Source organism: Rhineura floridana, chromosome 3 (assembly GCF_030035675.1).
Source record: "Rhineura floridana isolate rRhiFlo1 chromosome 3, rRhiFlo1.hap2, whole genome shotgun sequence".
Taxonomy (NCBI): Eukaryota; Metazoa; Chordata; class Lepidosauria; order Squamata; family Rhineuridae; genus Rhineura; species Rhineura floridana.
The window spans coordinates 125,486,813-125,510,716 of NC_084482.1; the positions used below are offsets into that span (position 1 = coordinate 125,486,813).

The window sequence follows — 23,904 nt, forward strand, 5'->3', positions numbered from 1 at the left end:
GCTGAGTTTATAGCAGCTCACAGGGTAGACGGAAAGGGTAGAGAATCTTCTTACTATTACTCATTTCTCAGACCTCTTTCTGCAGCGAAGGGTCAAATTTCTAAAGACGTTTAGAGCAGCCATGTTAAAAGATAAGGGCAGGGGAATTCAGGCTGGCGGTTGCCAACCCTGCTTGGATATGGATGTCTTTGCAGAGGATCCCTAGTCAAGCTTTACCAACTTTCCTCTTTCAACAAGCCTTTTAAGTTGAGACCTATCCCAGTCTGCATCTGTGTCAGAAGAATTAATATGTTTTTAATAATGTTTTAAACCCTTTTAAAGGATTTTTTAAAAAATGTTTTTAATGCTGTTTTGTTTTAATGTATTTTAAGATCTGCTTTTTTTTGACGTTTTAAAGTGTTTTAGTGCTTTGTTTGCCGCCCTAGGCACCTGCTGGGAGGAAGGGCGGGATACAAATTAATTAATTAAATAAATAAATAAACAGCACAATCCAATCTATATCTACTCAGAAGTATGTCCTGTTGAGTTCTATGGGGCTTAGTCCCTTAGTAAGTGTGTTTAGAATTGCAGCCTTCAGGGGCATCCATCTTTACTCCTGAGTGCTCCTAAGATCTCCACAAGATCTAAGATCTCCACAACACCAGGCTCCATTCTTCCTACAACGGCCTTCTGGTGACTGGCTTGGCCTGAGGGCACTTAAACCCTCTTCCCAAAAGCAAGTAGGCTAGATTAAATGTTCCCTACCCAGGTTGCATCTTTTAGCTAAGATTTCTATCTTAATTTCCATTTAGATAATTTTTTTTAATTGTATCTTCCGAGCAACTGTGATTGATGCTTAATGTATCATGCTTAATGACATCACTCGGGCCCGCCCCATGACATCACTCAGACCCACCCCCTGACATCACTAGGGCCTGCCCCTGAAATCTCAGGTTTTGGGATGCTTCTGACCTGGCAACCCTAACTGGAGATGTAAAAATACATACATCCCATATAATAGTTTATTGTCAAAACCAGTTGGCCATTGCAGAACATATTTTAAAAAAATAAGTATTAGTTTCCTGCCAAATAAAAGCAGTGACATCTAAGTAAGCCCTGCATAACTGGTCAAAAAAAAAAAAAAGGATCAGAGAGGGAGAGAAAGATTTACAACACAATCCTTTTCTTTGTTCGCTCAAAAGTCCCATTGATTTTCAGCACAATCCTAACCATGTCTACTCAAAATTAAGTGCTACAGAATTCAGTGTGGTTAACTCTCAGACATGTAGAATTAGCACTGCAGCTTTACTCCCAGAAAAGCTTCATACTGGGAAAGTTTTCAAAAGCGGTTATGAATAAGACAAATAAACTGCCCTCTTCAACAGTCCAGTAAAATATGAACTTGTTCGACTCCTTAATTAGAAAAGTATAACACTGCAGCATGTACACTTTTTAAAATTTCTGTTCAAAAGTTATTTGAAAGATAAAATGTATAATATGCCATTTTTGCAAGTAATTAAAAAAACCCTGCATGTACACTTTTATCATAATTATAACTAAAATTGTTTACTGTGTATGCCCACCAAGATGCTGCTGTGATCTTGTTGTAGTGCAATCCTATGTGTTTACTCAGAAGCAAATCCCAATCCTGTACAGAGAAAGTACTCTTTATGCTGCTGAACACTACATATTTACTGAACTCCTAATGGGAGACAAGCAGCAAAAGGAAACTGTTCTCTGAACTTGAAATGGGCTTTAGATATTGCCTGGGGGTCAACGAATTTTGTCAATCACAACCCTGACTTCACTTATTGGCTAAAACCCTGAATGGGCAGGGATTAGAGCAGCCAATACTAACAAAGGTTGAGGGGAGGGCAGCTGAGATTTTGGTTTATATCTTTTGAACCAGACCACCTAGAAACGTAAGTTTTTTTTAAAAAAAATGAAAGCAAAGAGTCCGGAGATTAAGGTGATTCAACTGGACCCGGAGAAGACTGCAAAAACCAGTCTCCAGGCAAAAACCGGAAACCTGACAACCCTAAGCAGTGTATACATTTGAAGAAATAATTAAAATTAAAATTAAAATTGTGAGTGCTGACAAGAGAATAGCCAAAACTGGGCCACTGAGAGACAAGTGGTGTTGAAAGTACAACAGCAGGGATCATTCAGTCAGTAATTTTAAGGATTAATTCTGTTATTAGTGTGGCTGACAGTAGACATTGATTGGGTGGAGATTCTAGTCATTTGGGAGTTAGCTATTAAGGAAGAAGACAGTTGAGATTTGACAGTTGGTGTAGTTCGAGAGAAAGTGGTTCTGAAGGAGTTTTTCCTCTGTGTAGGTCTGACCTAAGAAAGATAAACCCTCTCTTTTTATTTCTCCTTATATCATATACTCTGTTCTTGTTCAGTTTACCCTCAGTAAAATATTATCAGTTTCTTTTCTCTTTGGGCTCCATCTGCTTTGTTATAGCCACTCTGCTAAGAAGAGGGGGGGTATCAACATGTTTGTGGGAAACCTGGCATTTGCAGAATTACAAACATCTTTTTTTAAAAAATCTAAAAACTAAGGGAGCAACTCCTTTAAAATAACGCGACTCAGTGAGGACTGAGCATGCTCAGTAGCCACACAATGTAGTGAGAGTTGGAAAACAAAATTGCTGAACACATCCAGTATCTTCCTTAATTGGAAGTCAGTAGCATTAATGTTGGAACTTTTCAGCTATGCAGTTGCCTCATTTCATATGCTACTAGAGCTGTGTGGGTTCAGCCACAGGGAAGCAACACTCCTGCTTCTTAGACAGCACATGAATGGGGCCATGATTTGAATGCCTAGTCCATGCGTTCCCCTGGCATCCTAGGAATTTTGCCATTGCATGAGTGGATTTGTAGGCTGAAGGGCAAAGTCCTAATCCATATATATCTTCTTTGAGTTCCCTGCCATCCAAGGTGAGGTGAGTGGTAACCCCAGAGATAGGGGTTTGTTCATGGTGGACTGCTGGGCACTAAAGATGGAAGGATCTGTCAGTTTCTATTCTCAGATTCTTATTTTTCCAATCTTAAATCCAGTTCTCCGCATCCCTGCAACAATTTGCATTTTTTAAAAGAAAAAATCCTCATGAAAATTCTTTAGCATTTTAGTGCAAATTTCTCCTAATAAACACATTTTTGTATGCAGTTTGACTAATGTACACATTTTTGCAAGCAATTTCTTCTATTTAAATGCATTTTTGTACTGTATGTTATCTTCACCAATACATTAATTTTTATGCACATTTCCTCCTAACATACACTTTGTTGTAAACATTGATTGGCTGGAGAACTGCATCACAAATTCAGAGAAGTGTGAATTTTGGATGGCTGTGATTTGCTTCTCATATCATTTCAGAAAATGAGGATTTGATCGATTCGGCTTCCAATACGAAGCTAATCAAATTTCTCCTCCATTCCTTCTGGGTACCAACTTTGTTCTGTTTTGTAGTACCAGGTGAAGACTCTTAAATCTAGGGAACAATCAAACAAACAAACAAAAAGCAAAGTGGTGCGATAATAAAGCCCACAGAGGGCTAGTGCTGTCTCCTCTCCTCCCACCCCCACCAATCCAAATTATTCAGGAGCTCAGTGACAAAAGAAATGGCTCCTACAGCTGTCCCTAGCCCAATTATGGGATTATGAGAAGGTGGATTGCTGTCCTGCTGGGCAGGAGATATAGGAAAGGGATGCCAAGTGAGCAGGGCAGGAGGACTCAGCAGGGAGGGTGCTGTCTGCAAAGAGAATAGAGGGGAAGACTCTGGTGATGGTGGAGTGACCTGAAGTTTATATGAAAGAAATTGGAGGCATTTGCAGTGTGTGTGTGTACAAAGCAACAGTGGGGGGGGAATATATTTTAGGGGTCTGTCTGTATGCATAGGGCTTAAGGATGAGGACGTGATCTCCCTCCACCCTTCCACCTCCTCTCACACACACAGAGAGAGGCTCAGAGCGCTTCTTCCTGTAGCACTTGGGGAGTTGGGAAAAGGACATGGAGATAAGGTTGGTGAGGAGTCTCCCCCACAAACAAATGTTGGTGCATTTGTGTATGGGAACAACCACTAATTTCTGTCATGCACTTTCTCTGTCCTTGCAAAGATGGCTATCTCTCCATTTGTCTGCCAGGCATATAGCCCTCATTGCAGTAACCTGACCACCCTGTTCCCATTTCTCCAGCAAATAATGCTCAGTACGTAGGTTGTTTGGAGGAAGCCTATGTCATTTAACAATATTTGTAGCGTGACAAACCAACAGCAATATTTGCAATAATCAGTTGGCATCCAGTTAACACACTGACTTGACTCAGACATCTCATGCTCCTGGGCTCTCATGGGAAACTACTATCAAACACCTTGGGGCAGTCTCTCTCTCTCTCCCCAACCCCCAGCTTAACCTACCTCACAGAGTTATTGTTGTAACATTATGTTGTGGTGAGTGGGCAGAAGCTATATACATTGCCTTGAACTCCTTAGAGCAAGTGTGGTATAAAAATGTAATGCGTAAGTTCTAAGTAGCCACCACTTTATGTTTTCTTCTGTCTCTTAACATAATATTTCTCAAAGTTGCTTCGAGCTTTTGCTTTTCTTTGAAGATCTCCAGGAATAAACATGAGCCTCACTTTGAGGCAGAGAAGCCCATCTGATAGTTGAGAAAAGAATTGGCTGTTGACCAACACACCAGAGGCTGATTTCATGACTCTTTACAGTACACAGAAAAAGATACGACAGGCCTTTGAATTCCAGGGCATGGATCCTTCCCCCCGCCCCCAACCTGCCTCCTCCCTACCCTGTCAGTGAACCATAGAAGAATCTCTCCTCCTGTCTCTTCTCTTCCTCCTCCATTATCTCTGTCTTTTCCCTCAGTCACTCACTGAAGGCCAAAGAAGACATAATGTTAAATCCACCTTTGCACTTCATGTGCAGGTTTATGAAAATGCAAGCAGGATCAGCTGTGTGTGTGTGTGTGGTTATTATGGGGGTTGCAGCAGACAATGGGGGGATTTAACCTTTTGATTCCGAGGAAAGTCCCTCCTCTGAAGCTGATACTTGCATTGGGAGGGAATTTCCTGCATTTAAAGAGACCTGCACATTAAATGCAAGGATGCATTGAATGTCATGTCTAGTTTGGCCCTAACCCATCTCTCCTCTCTTTCTCCAGCCCATTCCTGCCTTCTTAGCCATCTCTCTCTGCCCATCTGCATCCTTACACATGCATTCTTTGTGGTGAGGCTTGACCTCCGCAAGTACAATTCCATAGAGCTATAGCTCAGCGGGAGAGCATCTGCTTTGCATGCAGTTGGTCCAGGTTCAGTTCCCAACATCTCCAGATTAAGGCTGGGAAAGACACCCTGTCAGAAACTCTGGAGAGCCACTGCCAGTCAGTGTAGACAATACTGGGCTAGGCAGACCAATGCTTTGACTCAGTGTAAGGCAGCTTCCAGTGTTGTTTCGAACAAGGATGGGGAACCTGTGGCCATCTGGATGTTGCTAGACTCCAACTCCCATCAGCCCCAGCCAGGTAAAGGTTACGGGCGTTTCAGTCCAACAACCTCTGGAGAGCCACAGGGTAGCCACCCCTGCTATAGAAGTTGATGCCTCCAAATACTGAGCCCTCGTTTGCTTAAAGAAGCGGCTGAAGGCTTTTCTGCATAATCCTCCTTGCATTAAAAAATGTGTAAAAGGTGGGAGGGGGTCTCTCTAGAATTCACCCATTTGTTGCTGTTCTGTGCCTTCAAGTCGATTACGACTTATGACAACCCAATGAATCAGCGACCTCCAATAGCATCTGTCATGAACCACCCTGTTCAGATCAGAATTCACTCACAACACTTTTTTGAATGGATATATCATATCCCTAAATTCTTTTATCTCTGAGCAGCAGAATTCAACATATTATCATTGAAAATCTGCCGGCTTGTTTGAATTCTGGTCAGTTCCATTTGCACTGCAACTTTTCAACAACTTGCTTTATGTAAAGGTGCATGAGTATGTTATCCTCCGAAACATTACAGCAACACTTTACACCAAGGAAAGGCTCTGGGGATAAGTCACTCACGCTTGTGCAGCATTTCACCTCTTTTGTTGTGTTATGGTTGTCTTAGTGATAAGGGATGTCCTTGAGAATAAGCATTACTAGATCAAGGTAGGTATAACAAAGTTTTATTGCTGCAGCAAGGCGCTAGGGAGTCAAGCTCAGCCAACAGCGTGCCAAAATGCAAAGAACAGAGAATACTTATACACTTTGCCTGGGCTCTGTCTCTGCATCCCATAATTTCAGTCACAAACTGTTACAAAAGAACATTGCCTTATAAGGCCAAGAATACAGCAAAACAAGTGCATACGTGTCAAGATGGCGGTAATATTTACGTGACTGCAATGAAAGTAACATTTGGAAGGTACAACATACTAAGGGGGTTATTTATCCTTATCATTCCCCCCTTTAATACTTTAACTTCTTATTTTTAATAATTAAAGTATTACACAATACTGTACTACAAATGATTTTTTTCTTCTTCTTCTTGAGGTACTGGCTGATATCGGTTGGCTTGTAACACCATCTGTCGGGCTACCTGGTTTTCCACTGTACCTAAAATTATACTTTTAAAGCGATTTACGATTACTGACAAAACACATGGCAACAACAAACATAATAATAATACAGTGACAATACCTATTAACCCTTTCAATCCTCCAAACCAATTGAACCACGAACTCCAATCACCTAAATCTATTCCCTTCCAGGTTTGTATGGGTACATGGGCGAGTTTCTTCATCTTATTTGTAAGATCTTTTACAGCCTGCCCATTGTTGTCAATCTTTAAGCAACATTCTGTCAGATTTAACAATTTGCAAACTCCACCCTCTTTAGCCAATAAATAATCCAGGGCTAAACGATTCTGCAAAATACCTTCCCTCATTTGAGTGGATTGGTCTGCTAGGAGATCCAGCGCTCCAGCAGTCTGATTTGTGATTATTTCCACTACCGCCTGCAACCCGATGAGACGGTTCAATATATAAATAGGAGTCCTATAGCCCCACATACCATCCTGTGCCCAGGACGCAGGATCATAAGTGGCAATGATTCTTTCGGGTGGCCATTCGTCCTCCCAATCATTTCCCTGACCTTTGGCTATACTTGTATCTATGGTCTGCTTTCTCCGAGCATCTTTGTCATCAGCAAACACTGGAACTAAGGGATTTAGATTTCCCCCTTTTAAGGTGTACATGGGTTGAATGATTCCTACATAACAGGTACCTGTCCAATTTACTGGCAGGATGGCATATCTTTATGACCGCATATCCAGTAGTGTCCTTTTAGGGCATATCGGATTGAGTCAGGTAATTGTGGAGCTCGATGTTCATATGAGAAATATTTTGTATCCTTATTCCCCAATGGCCCTGTCAGCAATGCCGCCTTTGTCCCCTGAAGTGTACATTTCCATATTCCTGTGGAGTTATTAAATTTACAACTTCTACCAGTCCTGGTATCATTTACTATACTCCAGTATTGACTGAACCCCATTACTACGGTTCCATTTGGATGGCGCCATTGCCAGGCCCAATCCTCAAGTATTTGATCTAAGGTACAGTTATGCAACTGACATAACAAAGTGGTGGAATTTGCTGCATCACATACCACATCACAGTTTATAAGTGGATTATCACTACCAGGAGTACAGACACACCAAGTACCATTTTTCAATTGAATATGGGTTTGATTCCACCTATGCACTTCTTTGCTACAATCCGTAATGGGACAGTAGACAATAACACAAAATTGTTCCCATTGCATAGTCCAATTGCAATATGATTTTCCGACCAAGACCCCCTCCGACAAATTCTGTTGTATGCAATAATGACCTCCAGGATTCCAGCGGACTTCCCAATTGTGATTAGTAGTCCAAAGGTCACTTCCATTATGAACATCACTCTTGTTGCTTAACAACCATTTAGGGTTTAAGGGGATTGCCATCCACGGCCATTGAGGAAACCCCTGAGGATTTCCACAAATCCAGCAATTTGACAAATTAAATTCTTTTGCCACTTGATTTACCAATGTTAGAAAGGTATTTTCTTGGCAATTTTGACACATGCCTGGGGGTTCAAATGCTTGACAGTAAGGGGGAAACAATATCAGAATCAAAAGAACTAAGAACTGAAACAAAATGATCACATAAGACAATTTACAACAGGACATAATTGCTATTTCTGGACAGATCTGGATCTTTGGGCGGTGTCCCACTACTTCTTCCGGGTAAGTAGGGGATGCAGCACCCTCTGTGGTTTCGCTCACTCGGTTGCCGGTCCCGAGGAGGCTTCTCCCGTCATGTCCCTGCTTCCAGTAGTGGCACGCTTCCGGATCCTCATCCGCAACGCCCCTGGTGTGTTGGTTACTACTTCCCATTCTGGATTCGCTGCTGATTTCACTCTGGTCCAGTGAATCCATGGAGTCTGCCCTTCAACCTTCAAGGACGTGGGAGTAACCATTATTACTGCAAATGGACCTTTCCACTTAGGCTGCAATGGTTTATCATCCCATACCTTGACCCACACTAAATCCCCTGGCTCAAAGGCGTGCATGTTAGTTGTAACTTGTAATGGACTGGGATCAGTATACTGTTGTAATTGTCCAACAATCCTATTCAGAGCCTGCAGCTGTTTCTGAAGGCGTACTTGTCCATGGTCTTCCAATACCTCAACTCCAGTTGGCAGAGGTGGTGGTCTGCCATACATTAATTCATACGGAGTGTAGCCTGAGCTTCGTGGGGTGCATCTGGCGTGTAATAAGGCTAATGGTAACAGCTGAGGCCATTTTTCTTTAGTCTCTATGCATAACTTAGTGAGATGAGCCTTGATGGTCTGATTTGCCCTCTCAACCATTCCACTACTCTGTGGTCGCCATGCACAGTGTAACTTCCAAGTCAACCCTAATGCCGTTGATAGACTATTCACTAGAGTATTTACAAACGCTGGTCCGTTATCAGAATTGATTTGTATTGGTAGACCATATCGAGGAATAATTTCTTCCAAAATAAATTTTGACACTACAGCTGCTGCCTCTCCTGTTGCTGGTTTAGCCTCTATCCATCCAGTGTAGGTACAAACAGCAACGAGCAATACCTTTAGTCCACAAGCGGCTGGCATATGGCTGTAGTCAACCTGAATCACTTGAAAGGGCCTAGTGCCCTTCAGTATGGCTCCTGGGGTCAGATTTGGTCCGCGGCGAGGATTCACTTGTGCACAGGTAAGGCATTCTTTGGTGATTATATCACACCATTTAGATATATGGTCAATATAATACCATTTCTTTAACAACGTTTCCAGAGCTATCTTTCCCAGGTGGCATTGTTGGTGAACCTTGGAAACTATAGGATGAGCCAAATTTTGAGGTATCCAGACACAACCGTCAGGCAAGACTTTCCATCCACTCACATCCCGGTAACTATAATCTTGAGCTTCTCTTTTTTCCTCTGGAGTGTAGACAGGACTTCCCACATCCGTGGGAACTTCTACATAATACAGGTGAGCAAAACTCCTGGCAACAGGGGGGCTTTAAGAGCTGCAGACTTAGCTGCTTTATCGGCCTGAGCATTTCCTTGATGGACCGGACCATCCTGTCTTTTATGAGCCCTACAATGTACCACAGCCACTTTCCTAGGCTTCCACACTGCATCTAAGAGTGCCCTGATTTCATGTGCGTACGCTATAGGCCTTCCTTCAGAGGTGAGGAATCCTCTTTCCTTATACAGGGCTCCATGCACTTGCAAGGTGAGGAAAGCGTTTTTACTATCTGTATAGATTGTCACTTCCTGTCCTGCTCCTTCACGTAGGGCTTCAGTAAGTGCTATAATTTCAGCTTTATGAGCCGAAGTTCCTGGGGGCAGCTTGCCATGCCGGACTATATGTCCTCCTTGTTCCACTACTGCGTATCCTGCTACTTTAGTCCCTTGCTGTAAGTAACTACTTCCGTCGCAGAATAGGGATCGTCCCTTCCTTAATGGCTGATCTTTTAGGTCCGGTCTACTGGAGAACACTTTAGTCATTATTTCTTCACAATCGTGTACTGGCTCTTGCTCTGGCACTGGCATTAATGTAGCTGGATTCAATGTTGCCCTATCCTGTACAATCACGTTTGGATTTTCACACAACTGGGCAGTATATTTAATTAAACGGGAACTCGTCATCCATTTTGGCCCTTGTTTTTCCAGCAGATTTCGAATGGAGTTTGATGCAGTCACTTGAATGGTTTGCCCGAAGGTGAGTTTCAATGCTTCAGTTAACAACAAGGATGTAGCCGCAATGCTCCTCAAGCAGCTTGGCCAGCCTTGGCTTACGGGGTCCAATTTCTTACTTAGATACGCCACGGGGCGTTCCCAGGAGCCCAAGGCTTGGGTCAGCATTCCCACCGCAACTCCTCTTCTATCATCCACAAATAGTTTGAATGGTCTTGTCGTATCGGGTATCCCTAATGCTGGTGGGTTTAGCAGGGCATTGTTCAGTTTTTCCAGGCTCGCAACGTGGGAGGGCTCCCAATCTAAAGGGGCAGTTTCTGGCCTCCATTCTTGTAACATGGAATATAATGGTTTTGTAATGGTGGCATAGTCCAGAATCCATATCCTGCAATACCCGGCCATTCCTAACAATGTACGGAGCTCTTTCTTAGTTTCAGGTCTCGGTAGTGAACGTATTGCAGCAGTACGAGCTGGACTAAGGTACCTTTGGTCCTTCTGGATTATAAATCCTAAATATTCTACTTCCAGCTGACAGATCTGGGCCTTCTTCTGACTTGCCCGGTAACCCAGGGCCTCCAAGGTTTGCAACAAAGATTTGGAATATTTCCAACAAGTATCAAAGTCTGGACTGGGGAGCAAAATATCATCCACATAAATTAACAAGGGCCCATTTTCCTCCTGCCAGCTGATCAAGTCTTTATTCAACTGCTGGCTAAAAATAGATGGGGAGTGGCAGAACCCTTGGGGCAGCTGGGTCCAAGAGTACTGGCTAGTAACTCCTGTTTGGACATCTTCCCAAGTAAAGGCAAACAAAGGTATTGCTTCTTCAGCCAACGGTATACTGAAGAACGCGTCTTTCAGATCAATTACTGTGTAGATAGTACTCCCTCCAGGTATTCTTCCCAACAAAGTGTAGGGGTTAGGTACTATAGGGGTCATGGATATAACGGATTCATTTACTGCCCTCAAGTCCTGTACTGGACGATAATCGCCTTCTGTCCCTGGCTTCTTAACAGGCAGCAAAGGTGTGTTCCATGCAGAAGTAATACTTGTCAGCACCCCTAACTCCATCAGCCTGTTAAGGTGATGTTGAATTGGTTCTCTGGCCTCACTTGGAATTGGGTACTGCTTAAGTTGTATAGGGCTGGCTTGAGGTTTCAGGGTAATTCGGACTGGTTCTGCACGTACTGCTAAACTTGATGGGTTGTTCTCAGCCCACACCCCAGGTACAGATTGTATCAGTTCCCACTCTTCAGACGTCCTTTCCCTCACGACACACACTGATGTATAACATCTCCAGGCCTCCTGTATTGGACATAACAGTACGGGTAATTCTGTGGCGGGGGTACTCATCTTCACCTGGCCCGAAGGGCTGAATTCCAGGGTAGCTTGCATTTTACACAGAAGATCCCTTCCAATAAGAGGGACAGGACACTCGGGCATATACAAAAATTCATGGAAAAGTACTTGAGATCCAATTGCCACTGGTTGCCCCTTTAAATTAATTGCCAAGACAGACTTCCCTGATGCTCCGATGATGGGAGTTGTATGTTTGCTACAACTCCCAAGGGGTTGATTTAAAACTGACCGTTGGGCCCCTGAATCTACTAGTCCTGCGACTGTTACTCCCCCAATCTCCATTTCCAATACGGGCTCAGGGGGGTTTGCCCGTAGGCCTCCCTAAGGTTGGACAGGGTATAATCCGTCCTCTTCTCCTCTCTGAATTCCTTCGCCTCTGCCTCTCCCTCTGTGTCCTATTCCCTGTTGCCTTCCTTGTTCCCGGAGCATCCCTCTGATCTCCGTCATGGTTCCTTCAGCTTCCATTCGCCGTTGACTATTCTGATTTCTTTCTGGGCATTCATTTTTCCAATGATTAAATCCCTTACAGTATGCACACTGGTTCCGATCCAAAACTGGACGGTCCATGTTCCTCTTTCCTCTTCCTCTATCCATGCCCCTGCCTCTTCCTCTAATTGGCCCAGCTGTCCCTTGCAATGCTGCAGCCAGTAAACATGCTTTGTCCTTCATTCTCCTATCTTTTTCCTTAGCTTCCTCGGCGTCCCGGTTGGTATATACCCTGTCCGCTATAGCCTTTAATTGTGATAGGGTCATTCCCTCAAACCCCTCGGTCTTTTGCAATTTCTTCCGGATATCAGGAGCTGACTGTGCCACAAAACTCATTACTATGATAGACCTATTCCCTTCCTCTTCAGGGTCTAGGGGACTGTATTTTCGGTATGCTTCCTGCAATTTCCAAGAAATCGCCGGGTGTTTCTTCCCTCTTCTGGACCACATCATGAATTTTCTGCATATTCATCAACTTCTTCTTCCCTTTCTTCACTGCTTCTAGGAAGAGCGCTTGATAGTCTGCCTGGGCAGCCTGTCCTGCGGCTGTATTTAGACCCCAATTCGGATTGGTGAGTGGGGCTCTTTCCCTTACCCAGATTGACGGATCAGCTTGATTTGCGGCTGTAGCTGCCTGTCGTACGGCACTCTCCATGTTGTCCTGGATAGTGCGACGCTGCTCACTTGTAAACAAATATGCCTCTAATTGCTGAATATCTGTCCATGTTGGGTTTTGAGCCTGAATTATGCCTTCCAGCATGTCAATGAATTTCTTTGTATCTGCTTCATAAGAGGGACCATGATTTTTCCAGTTTAATAAATCTGCAGTTGAAAAGGGCACGTAAGACCGAGTTTCCACTACTATTCCTTGTACTTGTCCATTGTCATCAGTCTGGGGTACTATTCCCGCCGTAACTCGAACTGGCGCTGTCAGTATTCCTTCTACGGCTTTGGTTTCTAGTCTGCACGGGGGTAAGTCTTTGAACTTCAGGCGGGGCAGATGGCACGATAGGCCGTATGTCAACAGACAGCTGCGAGAGTTCTGGATATAGACAGAGTGGAGAATCACTGGAATTATCATTCGGCTGGGTTGAATCTGGTTCTTGATCTCTGTCAGAATTCTCGGGGGGCTGGGGCCTCGCAGTATTTGCCACATATGGTGGTAGTAATTCAGGGGGCCGGGAATCTTCCAACACCAGTGGTCTTGACTTTCTTTTTTTCTGGTTGGTTTTTACACTGCGCTATCATCAATCTGGCAGGTCCATCACCTTCTTTCTTCTGGATGGCCTTAACTGTTCTGGGCGGGTGTTTACTCAGTTCCAACCAGCCTAGAGCGTAGCCGGCATCATCAGGCAGTATTCCCGGATTTGTATCAACTATCACATAGTTAAACAGTCTTGCGACGGCCAGTACATAAAAGGTTCCTTCCGGTGGCCACCAAATGAAACTAGGGGCCATGTTAGGCCATGTTTCCTCACATTTGGTCTTCATTGTATTCAGGTTACATTTTGTCTGGTCAAAGTAATTTTTAAACTGGGCAGTGGCCACATCTAAGGGAGTACTCTGCCCTTTTCCCATCCTGCCTATTCCTAATATCTATTAGGATAGTAAACACAAAAGCGGGTGTAAGGCGCCGTAGAGTAAGGGGTCTCTACGGGGAGGTCAACAAGAGGCTTTTCTTTTCTCAGTGAATTCCGCTGTATTTGTGGTCGCCACCAGCGCTTACTAGTCCTCGGTGATACTTGGCCTGGAGCCAGAGGCACTAGGAGCGGGAAACACTAGTGCTTAGCCAGGTCCAGAGGTACCTTTACTCCGGACTTTCGTCACTGGGCAACACACTTTCGAACGTTTCACTCCACTCATTCACCATTCATGCCAACAGGAAACCCACCAACCCGTTTCCTATGACTCCAGGTGAGGGACTGGCCTTGTCCCCCCTTCAGTCCTTAAGGACTGGCCAGAACTGTCTAAGGGACCCACTATACTCGCCTGTTCCTGTGTGTTGGTGGATCAGTCCCTTCCCGTGTCGGCCGGTCTTTTACTGGAAAGTTTGTTTTACCCCCTTAGTCTCTAGCGGAGGTGCTGGAGAAGGAGCCAGCCGTTCGTGCCGCAGGGCGAACAGTAAATCTTCGTTCGGCGCGCTCCCGTTGGTGACGTTCGGCTGGGCCCTTGCCCCGCCAGTCCACTTGCAAAGAGAGGTGGAATACCACAATCTACAATAATGCACTATTCTCGTGTCCCATCTGGGGTGCCAAATGATAAGGGATGTCCTTGACAATAAGCATTACTAGATCAAGGTAGGTATAACAAAGTTTTATTGCTGCAGCAAGGCGCTAGGGAGTCAAGCTCAGCCAACAGCGCGCCAAAATGCAAAAAACAGAGAATACTTATACACTTTGCCTGGGCTCTGTCTCTGCATCCCATAATTTCAGTCACAAACTGTTACAAAAGAACATTGCCTTATAAGGCCAAGAATACAGCAAAACAACAAGTGCATATGTGTCAAGATGGCGGTAATATTTACGTGACTGCAATGAAAGTAACATTTGGAAGGTACAACATACTAAGGGGGTTATTTATCCTTATCATTAGCTGACATTTGGCATGGATGGGTTAAAATCTCATGAGGATCAAGACATGAGGATCAAGTGGGAAAGCATCGGTTTTGCATGCAAAAGGTCCTAAATTCAATCCCCACCATCTCCAGGTAGGTCTGGGAATATACCCAATCTGAAACTATGGAGAGTCATGACCAGTCACTATAGATATAATACTGAGCTTGATAACCAATGGCTTGACTTATTATATAGGCTTGACTACGTATGTTCCTATGGGAATGCTTGTTCCTATAACATGGGGGGAGGCAGAGGTCATTGAAGAACCTGGGTAAAGTACAATGGATTTGATGGGAAATTGCAGTGTTCATTATGACCTGGTTTGCACATAACAGTTAGCCAAACTCTGGCTTAGCACGAGCAAGCAAATGTGTGGGTTGCCAGAGCAAAGACTGCAGCCACTGCACTCCTCCCGCAGTCCGTTTGCTGCTGCGCTCCTCAGGACTAAGCCATGGCTTGGCTTAGCATTTTCTCCTAACCTGGGTCATGGTATGTCTCACTCTAGACAAACCATGAGCTGTATGCAGAGTTTGTCCTTGGTTTACCGCTTGGGGTTTCTCTGGAAGGGACAAAGTATGAGCCTGGGTTTGGACCTAACAGTAAGCCAAACCATGACAGCCCTGGGTAGCGCTGCAGCAGCAAGACAAGGGGAGGAGTGCAGCAACCTCAGTCTTCACTCCAGCAACCCACATGTATACATGATTGCACTAATCCATGGTTTGGCTTACCGTGACAGGTGAACCGAACCTATGCCTACCAGCTGTTTTGGAACACTATTTTAGTTTAATAGAATTGCAAAGTTCAAGCCAGATTTTGGTTTACCAGGTGAAAACCCCACTCTGATAATGATACAGATGATAATGACATTGGATTCTGTGACCTATTCAGAGGCCTGGACACAAGTCTAAGGGACAAAACAGTGCAGAAAAAGACTGGATATAATCCAACCTCCATGGAAGCTTTGTGCAAGCAAACCAGGATGAACGTTCAAAGAACAGGTTGTTTGGAGTAGCCCTATTACCGTACAAAATCCTCTGTTGAGAAGTGTTATAATTTATTAATTAAAATCCTTCATTTTCTTGGTGGTTTCTCCTTAGAAAATGTTTGGGAACCTCATAGGGTGAGTCCCTTCCTTGATGTAAAACCCTTTTAGGATCACCCAGTTGGCGTGTGCTTTGAGAAAGCATGATTACAGTTGGTTTAAATGAATTAAGTGACTAGAATGCCAAAGTCAGAGGGTAACAGTGGGATGAGGAGGTACAACATATAGATTGACACACACTTGTGGGATAAAGAAGCACTTTCCTGTAACAATCCTTCAGTACTAAAGAGCAACGAGGTCTCCCTGTGTGAGAGATACCGAGGTGGGTGCTTTTCAAAGGCAGGCAGCTGGCTTTTGTCATTTGTACAGCTCTTTGTGTTATGTCTTGTTCGTGAGCTGTTCCCTTTGTTTGCATGCATGCTGCATGCTGCTGAGAATGCATACGGTATTAATAAGGCACAGAGACAAATGACTTAAGCTGTGATATAATGAAGACCAGAGGATCGGACTCAGCTCTGACATACAGAGCGGGACCGGGATGGAGGCTGTAATCTTGAATTCTTTTGTGAAGAGTGAGGCATTGTGCATATAAATTCATTTGGGATGTTTATCCTGGCTACTTTGGATATCATTTTCAACAATGGGGCTCTGGGGGAGAGAAGGTCTTGGCTCTGTCTCTCCACGCAGAAAGAGAATCCGAGACACATTTATTCAGAATTCCTGTTTGTGGCACAAGAGGGCAGTGTTTGCTCACAGGTAAAGCCCCAAAAAGCAGGGATCTGGCAGGAGATTAATATAAGTGACTTTACATGTCTGTGAGGATGATGCTTCCTCGTGCCCCCTGATGGCTGTAACATTAAAAAATTTCTGATTATGGGAAACTAACAGCCAGCTTCACCCTCTTCAGGAGACGGGGGTGGGGAGTGGATCACAATAGTGGGCCCCACCACTGACCTCCACATGCACACTAGCTTTCTTCATGCAATCAGATCCTACAAAAAGCTGTGAGTTGTATTGAGCGCTGCATGTGCCTAGTTCTACTCACACAACAGGATGTTCCCTTCCTCTCTTCTCCCCATGCACCCCCAAAATCTGCTCCAGAGGATCCACCAGACCTCTAGAGCAGATTTTGAGGATGGGGGGGCTGCAGGGAAGAGGAGGGGGACATTCTGTCACACAAGTGGAAGTCTGTTGTGTGAGTCGAATGGCAGCACTGGAAACAGTGAGGAATGCAAGGAGGCATCGCTTTCCGTTCAGTCCTGTATTGGTCACATGCGGCACTGTTTCTGTTCCATTGCAGTTTGTCTTCCGCTAAGTACTACATTATTCATCTCGCTGTCTGCTGTGGTGAAATTACATAATTTATGTAATTAATTCCATAAATTACGTACGTTATCTTGTCATTACATTTTTCAGTGCAAAGGAAATGCAATGCCAGTGGGGGTGCGGGACGTAATCAATTACATATTATTTGCAGTCTGAAACCAATAGCAACAACAGTGAATACAGATCGCATTTGCTGGATTGATTTCCGTTTTGGACACAGGACAAATAAGCAAACATCAGTAATTTCTGCTCCCATTTCTGTCGGAATTCTCCAACATTCCTTGATACAACCCTGTGAAACCCACTCTACAACCCACTCTTTTCAAGAGTGAAAAGAAAACCTAAGTGCGTATAGCTGATGCATATGTAGTCTCTGTACAGAAGAGCCAACGCATGGGGGGACGTTAGGGGGGCTACTGCCATGGTCTGCTCCACAGAAGGGCCCTGCAATTGCTTTAGATCTGAAATGAATTAGAGGTGCTTCATAGCCATTTTAAAACAACGCAGGAAACATACTCAGCAAAGAGGAGGCATCTGCAACCGAAGTGCTTGCAAAACAAAGCTGTATTTGCCTTTTAGAAGCAATTTCCAATTTCCAGCCAAGTCTAGTACCTTTTTCTTATAAGGAAGTTGCCAGGTAGTTCGGGGTGGGTGGGGCTGAGGCCAAAGGATAATGCCTGACAGTGTTTGCTCCCTTGCCAGGGCTGGCCCAACAAATGTTGCTGCCTGAGTCACAGGGCAAGATGGTGCCCCCTCTCCATCCCACATACAACTGGACCGAGCAGCTCAATTTTACTTCAGCACCAGTGAGGGGATAGCATCCTGAGGCAGAAGGCCAGATTAGGGGCCCCGCAGTGGTTGCACGGCAAGAGAGGGCAATGGCTGGGGGCTCAGGAGGAATACCTGGGGACTGCTGCTGCGGCTGACCCCCATCGGTCTCTACTCTGCCTAATGGTACGACTTATCCTGATGACTGCAGTTCTAGAGTCCTAATTAGTTCACTTCTTCTCATGTCCTCTTCCTCTTTCAAAGAAGTGATTTTGGAGGGGCTTTGAGTGCCCTTTAAGCCTTACGTTCTCAAGAGAGCAGCTCTTCTCTCCCGTCTTAGGAAAGGAAGGGGGTTGTTTTGTCTTGCCTTCTTCTTCTGTGTGAACTCCTGCAGTTTTCAGAATCATTCCCAAAATTTGCAAAGCACTTTCCTATGGTCCATTTGAATCTGCATCCTCTGTGACTTTATGCCAGTTGTGCATAAATATAATTGGTTTGCATCCAGAATTAGTTGTGCTGAGAGTAGATGCATTGAAATCAATGGGATGACTAACCACAGAATTTTTGATGGGTACTGGATAACCCCCCAAACCCTGCACATATTAATATACAATTCTGCAGTGATCTTACCAAAGGATATCTCTACATTCCATGTTAGTTTCATGCAATACTTGGTTCCAAAGCCCAGGTGGAAAGATGTTAGATACTTTTTTAAATGCTCCAAATATAAATGTGCCTAGCTCAGAAAATATTTTCTGTAATTTGGCAGGCTTCAGCCTCTCCTGCAGATTTAATCCAATCCTGTTAGAAAATGTAAACATTATGAGCAGGGCTGGGACCAGGCATTACTGGGCCCTTAGGCACCAGCCTTCCCAGGCGTGCAGTTCCTGCCTGTTCCACCTACCTCTCTCCGGTCTCTTATTGCTATGTGCATTGCACACGCAGGGCTACCATCAACCAAGATGGCGGCAGACTATGGCCTGGGAGACCAGGGTTTGAATCCCCACATAGCCATGAAGCTCACTGGGTGACCTTGGGCCAGTCACTATTCATAGGGTCGCCATAAGTCGGAATCGACATGAAGGCAGTACATTTACAATGCCCCCACCACCATCTTGCTTAATGGCACGCATGCGCTGTACGCTATGTGCGTGCGCACATGTCTGCCACCAAGATGGAGGTAGGGGCATCAGCCCCTTAAAGAAACCTCCACCGTCATCTTGGTTGATGGCAGTCCTGCGCGTGCAGCGCACGCAACAGCAGAAGACAGAAGAGAGAGGTAGGTGGAGCGAGTGAATGGGCGGACAGCCTAGAAGCTCCCTCCCTGCGATCCACGGCAGGGGAGTGCTACTCTTCCACTCTAACAAGGGGCCCTTCAGCAGCCCCTCTGGGTCGCAGGGACCCTCAGCCAGGGCCCTACCTGGTCACCTTTTGGTGCCAGCCCTGATTATGGGCACATTATGTTGTTTCCACTTAAAAACAATGGGAAATGCAAACGAAATGCAAACCCTATGAAGCAGAAATGAAATAAGCAATATATGCCCATGAAGCAACAAAACAATTACTTGCATCCATTCCAATCTGAATTAAGGCCTGGTTATGGGACAGAACCAGCTACAGTCACCCTTGTGGATGATTTATGCTGGAGGATGGAGTGGGGAGTGTTACCCTGTTGGTCCTCCTGGACCTCTCAGCAGCTTCCAGTACCACCCAGCACAGTTTCCTTCTGGGACAACTGTCAGGGTTGGGCTCTGGAGGCACTGTATGATAGTGGTTCAGGGCCATCTTAGAGGGATGCACCCAAAAGGTATTGTGAGGGGACTTTTGCTCCTTCCCATGGCCATTGGATTGTGGCGTTCCACAGGGGTCTATTTTGTTCCCCGTGCTGTTTAACATCTATATGAAATGGGAGAAGTCCCCCAAACGTTTAGGCTGCAGTGTCATATGTATGCTGTATTACATAACTATTTTTTAAGCCCTGGAATTAAAATTTTCACTAGGGGAGTTCCCCCCCATGCATTTAAATAATGTGTAACATGGGGGATTAGTCCTATCTCAACCATTGCCACCATCAGCGGCCATCCAAGCATTTGGCTAGCACACAGAGGGGATCTACATGCATACCGATCTATGCGCAAACATCTTCTCCATGAGAAGGGGGATCCTGACCTAATCAGGGTCCCTTGCCTGGGGGAACTCCTACACGTGTATCAGTATGTGTGTAGAGCCCCTTCACGTGCCAGCCAAGAGTGTGGATGGAACAGGGGTCAGTGATGCATGCATTGGTGGTAGGGGGTGGGGTTAACCCACACAGTCCTATGCAGACCCTCCCACGTTCTTTCAACATGTGTGGGTCAGTTGTCTCAGTTTATATTTGTGTTATTTGTTTTGATTTTAACTGTTTTGTTATTCAGCTTAATGTTGTTGCTTTGTTTATATAAATATGTAAATGTCTTAAGTGAATAAATAAAATTCTTGGCTTCGTTTCCAAGTCAAAGGCAAGGGTACTCTAGCAAGCCCTACTCGGAAGTACAGCTTTCTGCCATGGAAGCCTTTTCCTCTCCTCCTAGATCAGGGATGGGGAACCTATGGCCTCTAGATATTGATGGATCACAACTCCCATCATGTCTGACTATGGCCATGCTGGGACTGAGGGAAGCTGCAGTCAAACAGCATCTAGGTAGGACAGGGATGATATGTCATCAAATCCGACATATTGTACCTGTTTGCATAGATGCATGTGAATTCGTCTGTGGTTACTCCATATTGGGAAAATGCCTTTTGCACATGCTCAGAGGCACTCGTCTTATCACATATTCAGAGGCTGCCCTTCAGCTATCCTAAATAGTTTTGGACCTGGATATCTATAAGACCACCTCAGCCAATATGAACTTGCCTGCTTATTTTGTCTGCAGAGGAAGCCTTGTTCTGTACTCCAGTGCCATTTGAGTTGGGACATGACATTCTGGTAGTGGCACCCAGGCTGTGGAACTCTCTGCCACATGAGATCTAGCTGGCTCCTTTCTTTGTGCCTCTAGGTTTCAGTTAAAAAAAAGCTACTAGGTCTGCCTTTCAGTTGGACACTTTTAAATCATTTAATATCTCTCTTATTTATGATTGTTGTTGTTTTTTCTCTTTTTTGTGGCGGCTGCTGTTGTCCTATTGCTTATTTGTTTTTATTATGATTGCACATAGCTGCTTTAAGGGTTCTAGTCTAGGATGGAAAAGTGGGATATAAATATTTTAATACCTACATACACATGCCTTTCTGATTTTGAGCTCTGGCACTGAAAATGCCAGTCTATCAATCAAGAATCCCAGTGAGCCAAGGGGGCATGGCAAGCCCTGACACATGGATCATTATCTCTGTGAGGTTTTTTAGTATATCGTGTGTGAGCACAGCTGTTTGTGGGAAAATGGCAAATACATTAAAATCTAATCCCATATTGGGCAGGGCCACTACTAGGTCAAAAGTGTAGGGGGAAAGTTTCTTTGAGTTTGACTTTGCAAGACGAAATGTGATGCCAGATGATCACCTTCTTCTGCAAACTGGGTTATTTATTGTTTTCCTTTAAGTATTTTGACCCTGCTTTTCCAGCTAAAAGCTGCTTGATGGGGCTGGCAAAGAGACATCTAGTCACTGTGCCTTTAAACCAGGCATGGGAAACCTTTTTTAGCCTTCTGAACAAATGTCCAAGGCACATTCCCTTCTGAGTAAATGTCCAAGGGCCACATGCCAGTAATGGGCGGGGCCAGAGGCAGAAGTGGGCAGGGCAAGGAATGTGTTTTTTGACCTTTGTACAGTGGGCTACTTTTACATAGACTCACACACCCCTCTCTGTCCTCCAGCCAGGCAAGCAAGAGGCATTCTCAGAGTTCAGGGGCTCATTCCAGCCAGGCAAAAACAGTCAAGGAGGGTTCATAGCAGGGCTGGGGCCCGGGGTGAGTCCCAAGGGCCCGATTAGAGAAGTCTGGGGTCTACGTTTGGCCTCCATGCCGGAGGTTCCCCACAGATTATGGCAAAGCTATTTCACCTTGATCTTCCTGCCAGGAAAAGCTACATATATTGCGGTGTAGTTGTTAGAGGCACAGCCCTGCCAGGAGAGTGGGGCAGGGTGGGAGGCAACCCTAGAAGAACCAGCCCCCAATGACATACAGCATGTCTACAGCCCAGTCTCCTGAGAAGAGATGGGTGAATCCATCCCTTTCAGGTTCTCTCCATTTCACATTTTTCCAGCCTGACCTTCACTTCTCCACATTTCCATTTCAGTTTGTGATTTATTTAGTTTTTAAAAGACCCCATGAAAATTCATCAGCGTTTTAGTACCATTGTCTTCGAAAGCTTGCATGCAATTTTGCCTCATATACATATTTCCCTCCTATAATGCACTTTTGCATCTTGTTTTCATTAATATATACATTTTATGCATACTTTACCCTAGTCCAGGGGTTCCAAACCGAGGTCCAAGGGCCAGCAGTGGTCCATGACCTTCATTCAGGTGGTCTGCGGCAGAGCTTGGAAAAGTTACTTTTTTGAACTACAACTCCCATCAGCCCAATCCAGTGGCCATGCTGGCTGGGGCTGATGGGAGTTGTAGTTCAAAAAAGTAACTTTTCCAAGCTCTGGTCTGCGGCATGTCTATGGATTGGTGGTTAAAGACGGAAGCGGACATATCCATTGCACTGAATCTTCAGACGTATTTTTAATTGTAGTTCTATTGCTTCTTTTATTTCTTATGTTGACTTTATTGTATTAGAGCTTGGATTCTATGGAATTACAATTGCTACAACAGGCAGAAAAACCACCAAGTGGTCCACCAAGACCCTCAGCCATTTTCAAGTGGTCCAGTGGATGGGGTGTGAACCACTGCCCTGTTGTATGCCTTTTTTGTATACGTTGCTTGGCTGGAGAACCTTACAGAAAAATTCAGAGATGTGCAAAAGTCAGTTTCATTTCACATATTGTTTCGGAAAGTGCGAATTAGGTAGGTTCACCCTTACATGCAAACTGAATCAAATTTCACTCCCATTCCACACTCCTGCGTCAAAATTGCCAGCAGGGCTTTTTATTGTTTATGTTCGCTTTGTTATTGTGGATTGTACAAGGGTTTTTTTGAATTTGACTCTTGAATTTTGGAAAGTAATTTTCTTTAAACCCCTACCTGTATGTGACATACTTTATGGGAGCGTTCTGAGATTGTTTGGAATTCCTCTGATTCCGTCATGTATCTTCTTTTGAAAAATAATAATAATAATGATTTACAAATAAAAAATGGCAAGTGGGTCCTTTCTTCTTGATCGCTGTGGTGGATGATTTGAGGAGGGCGTTGGACAGAGGTGAACACACATTCCTCGTCCTCCTGGACCTCTCAGTGGCTTTTGATACCATTGACCACGGTATCCTCCTGGATCGCCTGAGGGGAATGGGAATAGGAGGCACTGTTTTACAGTGGTTCCGTTCCTATCTCTTTGACAGGCACCAGCGGGTGGCATTGGGAGATGAGGCTTCAGACCCTTGGCCTCTCAATTGTGGTGTGCCACAGGGTTCTATCCTCTCTCCCATGCTATTCAACATCTATATAAAGCCGCTGGGGGGCATCATCAGGAGATTTGGGCTGCAGTGCCACCAATATGCAGATGACACTCAGCTCTATCTCTCATTTAAGTCCTCACCAGAGATGGCTGTGGTTACCATTTCCAAGTGCCTGGAGGCCGTAAGTGAATGGATGGGAGGAAACAGGCTGAAGCTGAACCCCGACAAGACCGAGGTACTGCTTGTGGGAGATAGGAGGAAGTTGGGTGATTTTGACCTGGTGTTGAATGGGGTAAGATTGCCCCTGAAGGACCAGGTTCGCAGCCTCGGTGTTGTTCTTGATTCCCAGCTGTCCATGGAGGCTCAGGTTGTGGCGGTGAGCCAGGCAGCTTGGTATCAATTACATTTGATACAAAGGCTGCGACCCTACCTCCCTGTCCATCTGCTCCCACGGGTGGTACATGCCCTGGTCTCCTCTCGCTTAGACTATTGTAATGCGCTCCACGTGGGGCTACCCTTGAAGACGGTCCGGAAATTA

At 44.8% G+C, this 23,904-nt stretch overlaps 1 protein-coding gene across 1 annotated transcript in view; it reads right to left on the bottom strand.

The window, feature by feature from the left end:
* Positions 1-8,294: 8,294 nt before the first annotated feature.
* The window catches only part of LOC133378790 (uncharacterized), a 142,563-nt gene continuing 126,953 nt past the window's right edge, over positions 8,295-23,904 (bottom strand). The window contains exons 4-6 of the mRNA XM_061613413.1: positions 14,142-14,267; positions 9,611-11,542; positions 8,295-8,468 (exon numbers count right to left, since the gene is read on the bottom strand). Coding sequence (XP_061469397.1) covers positions 8,295-8,468; positions 9,611-11,542; positions 14,142-14,267 — 2,232 coding nt within the window. The remainder of the gene's footprint in view (positions 8,469-9,610; positions 11,543-14,141; positions 14,268-23,904) is intronic.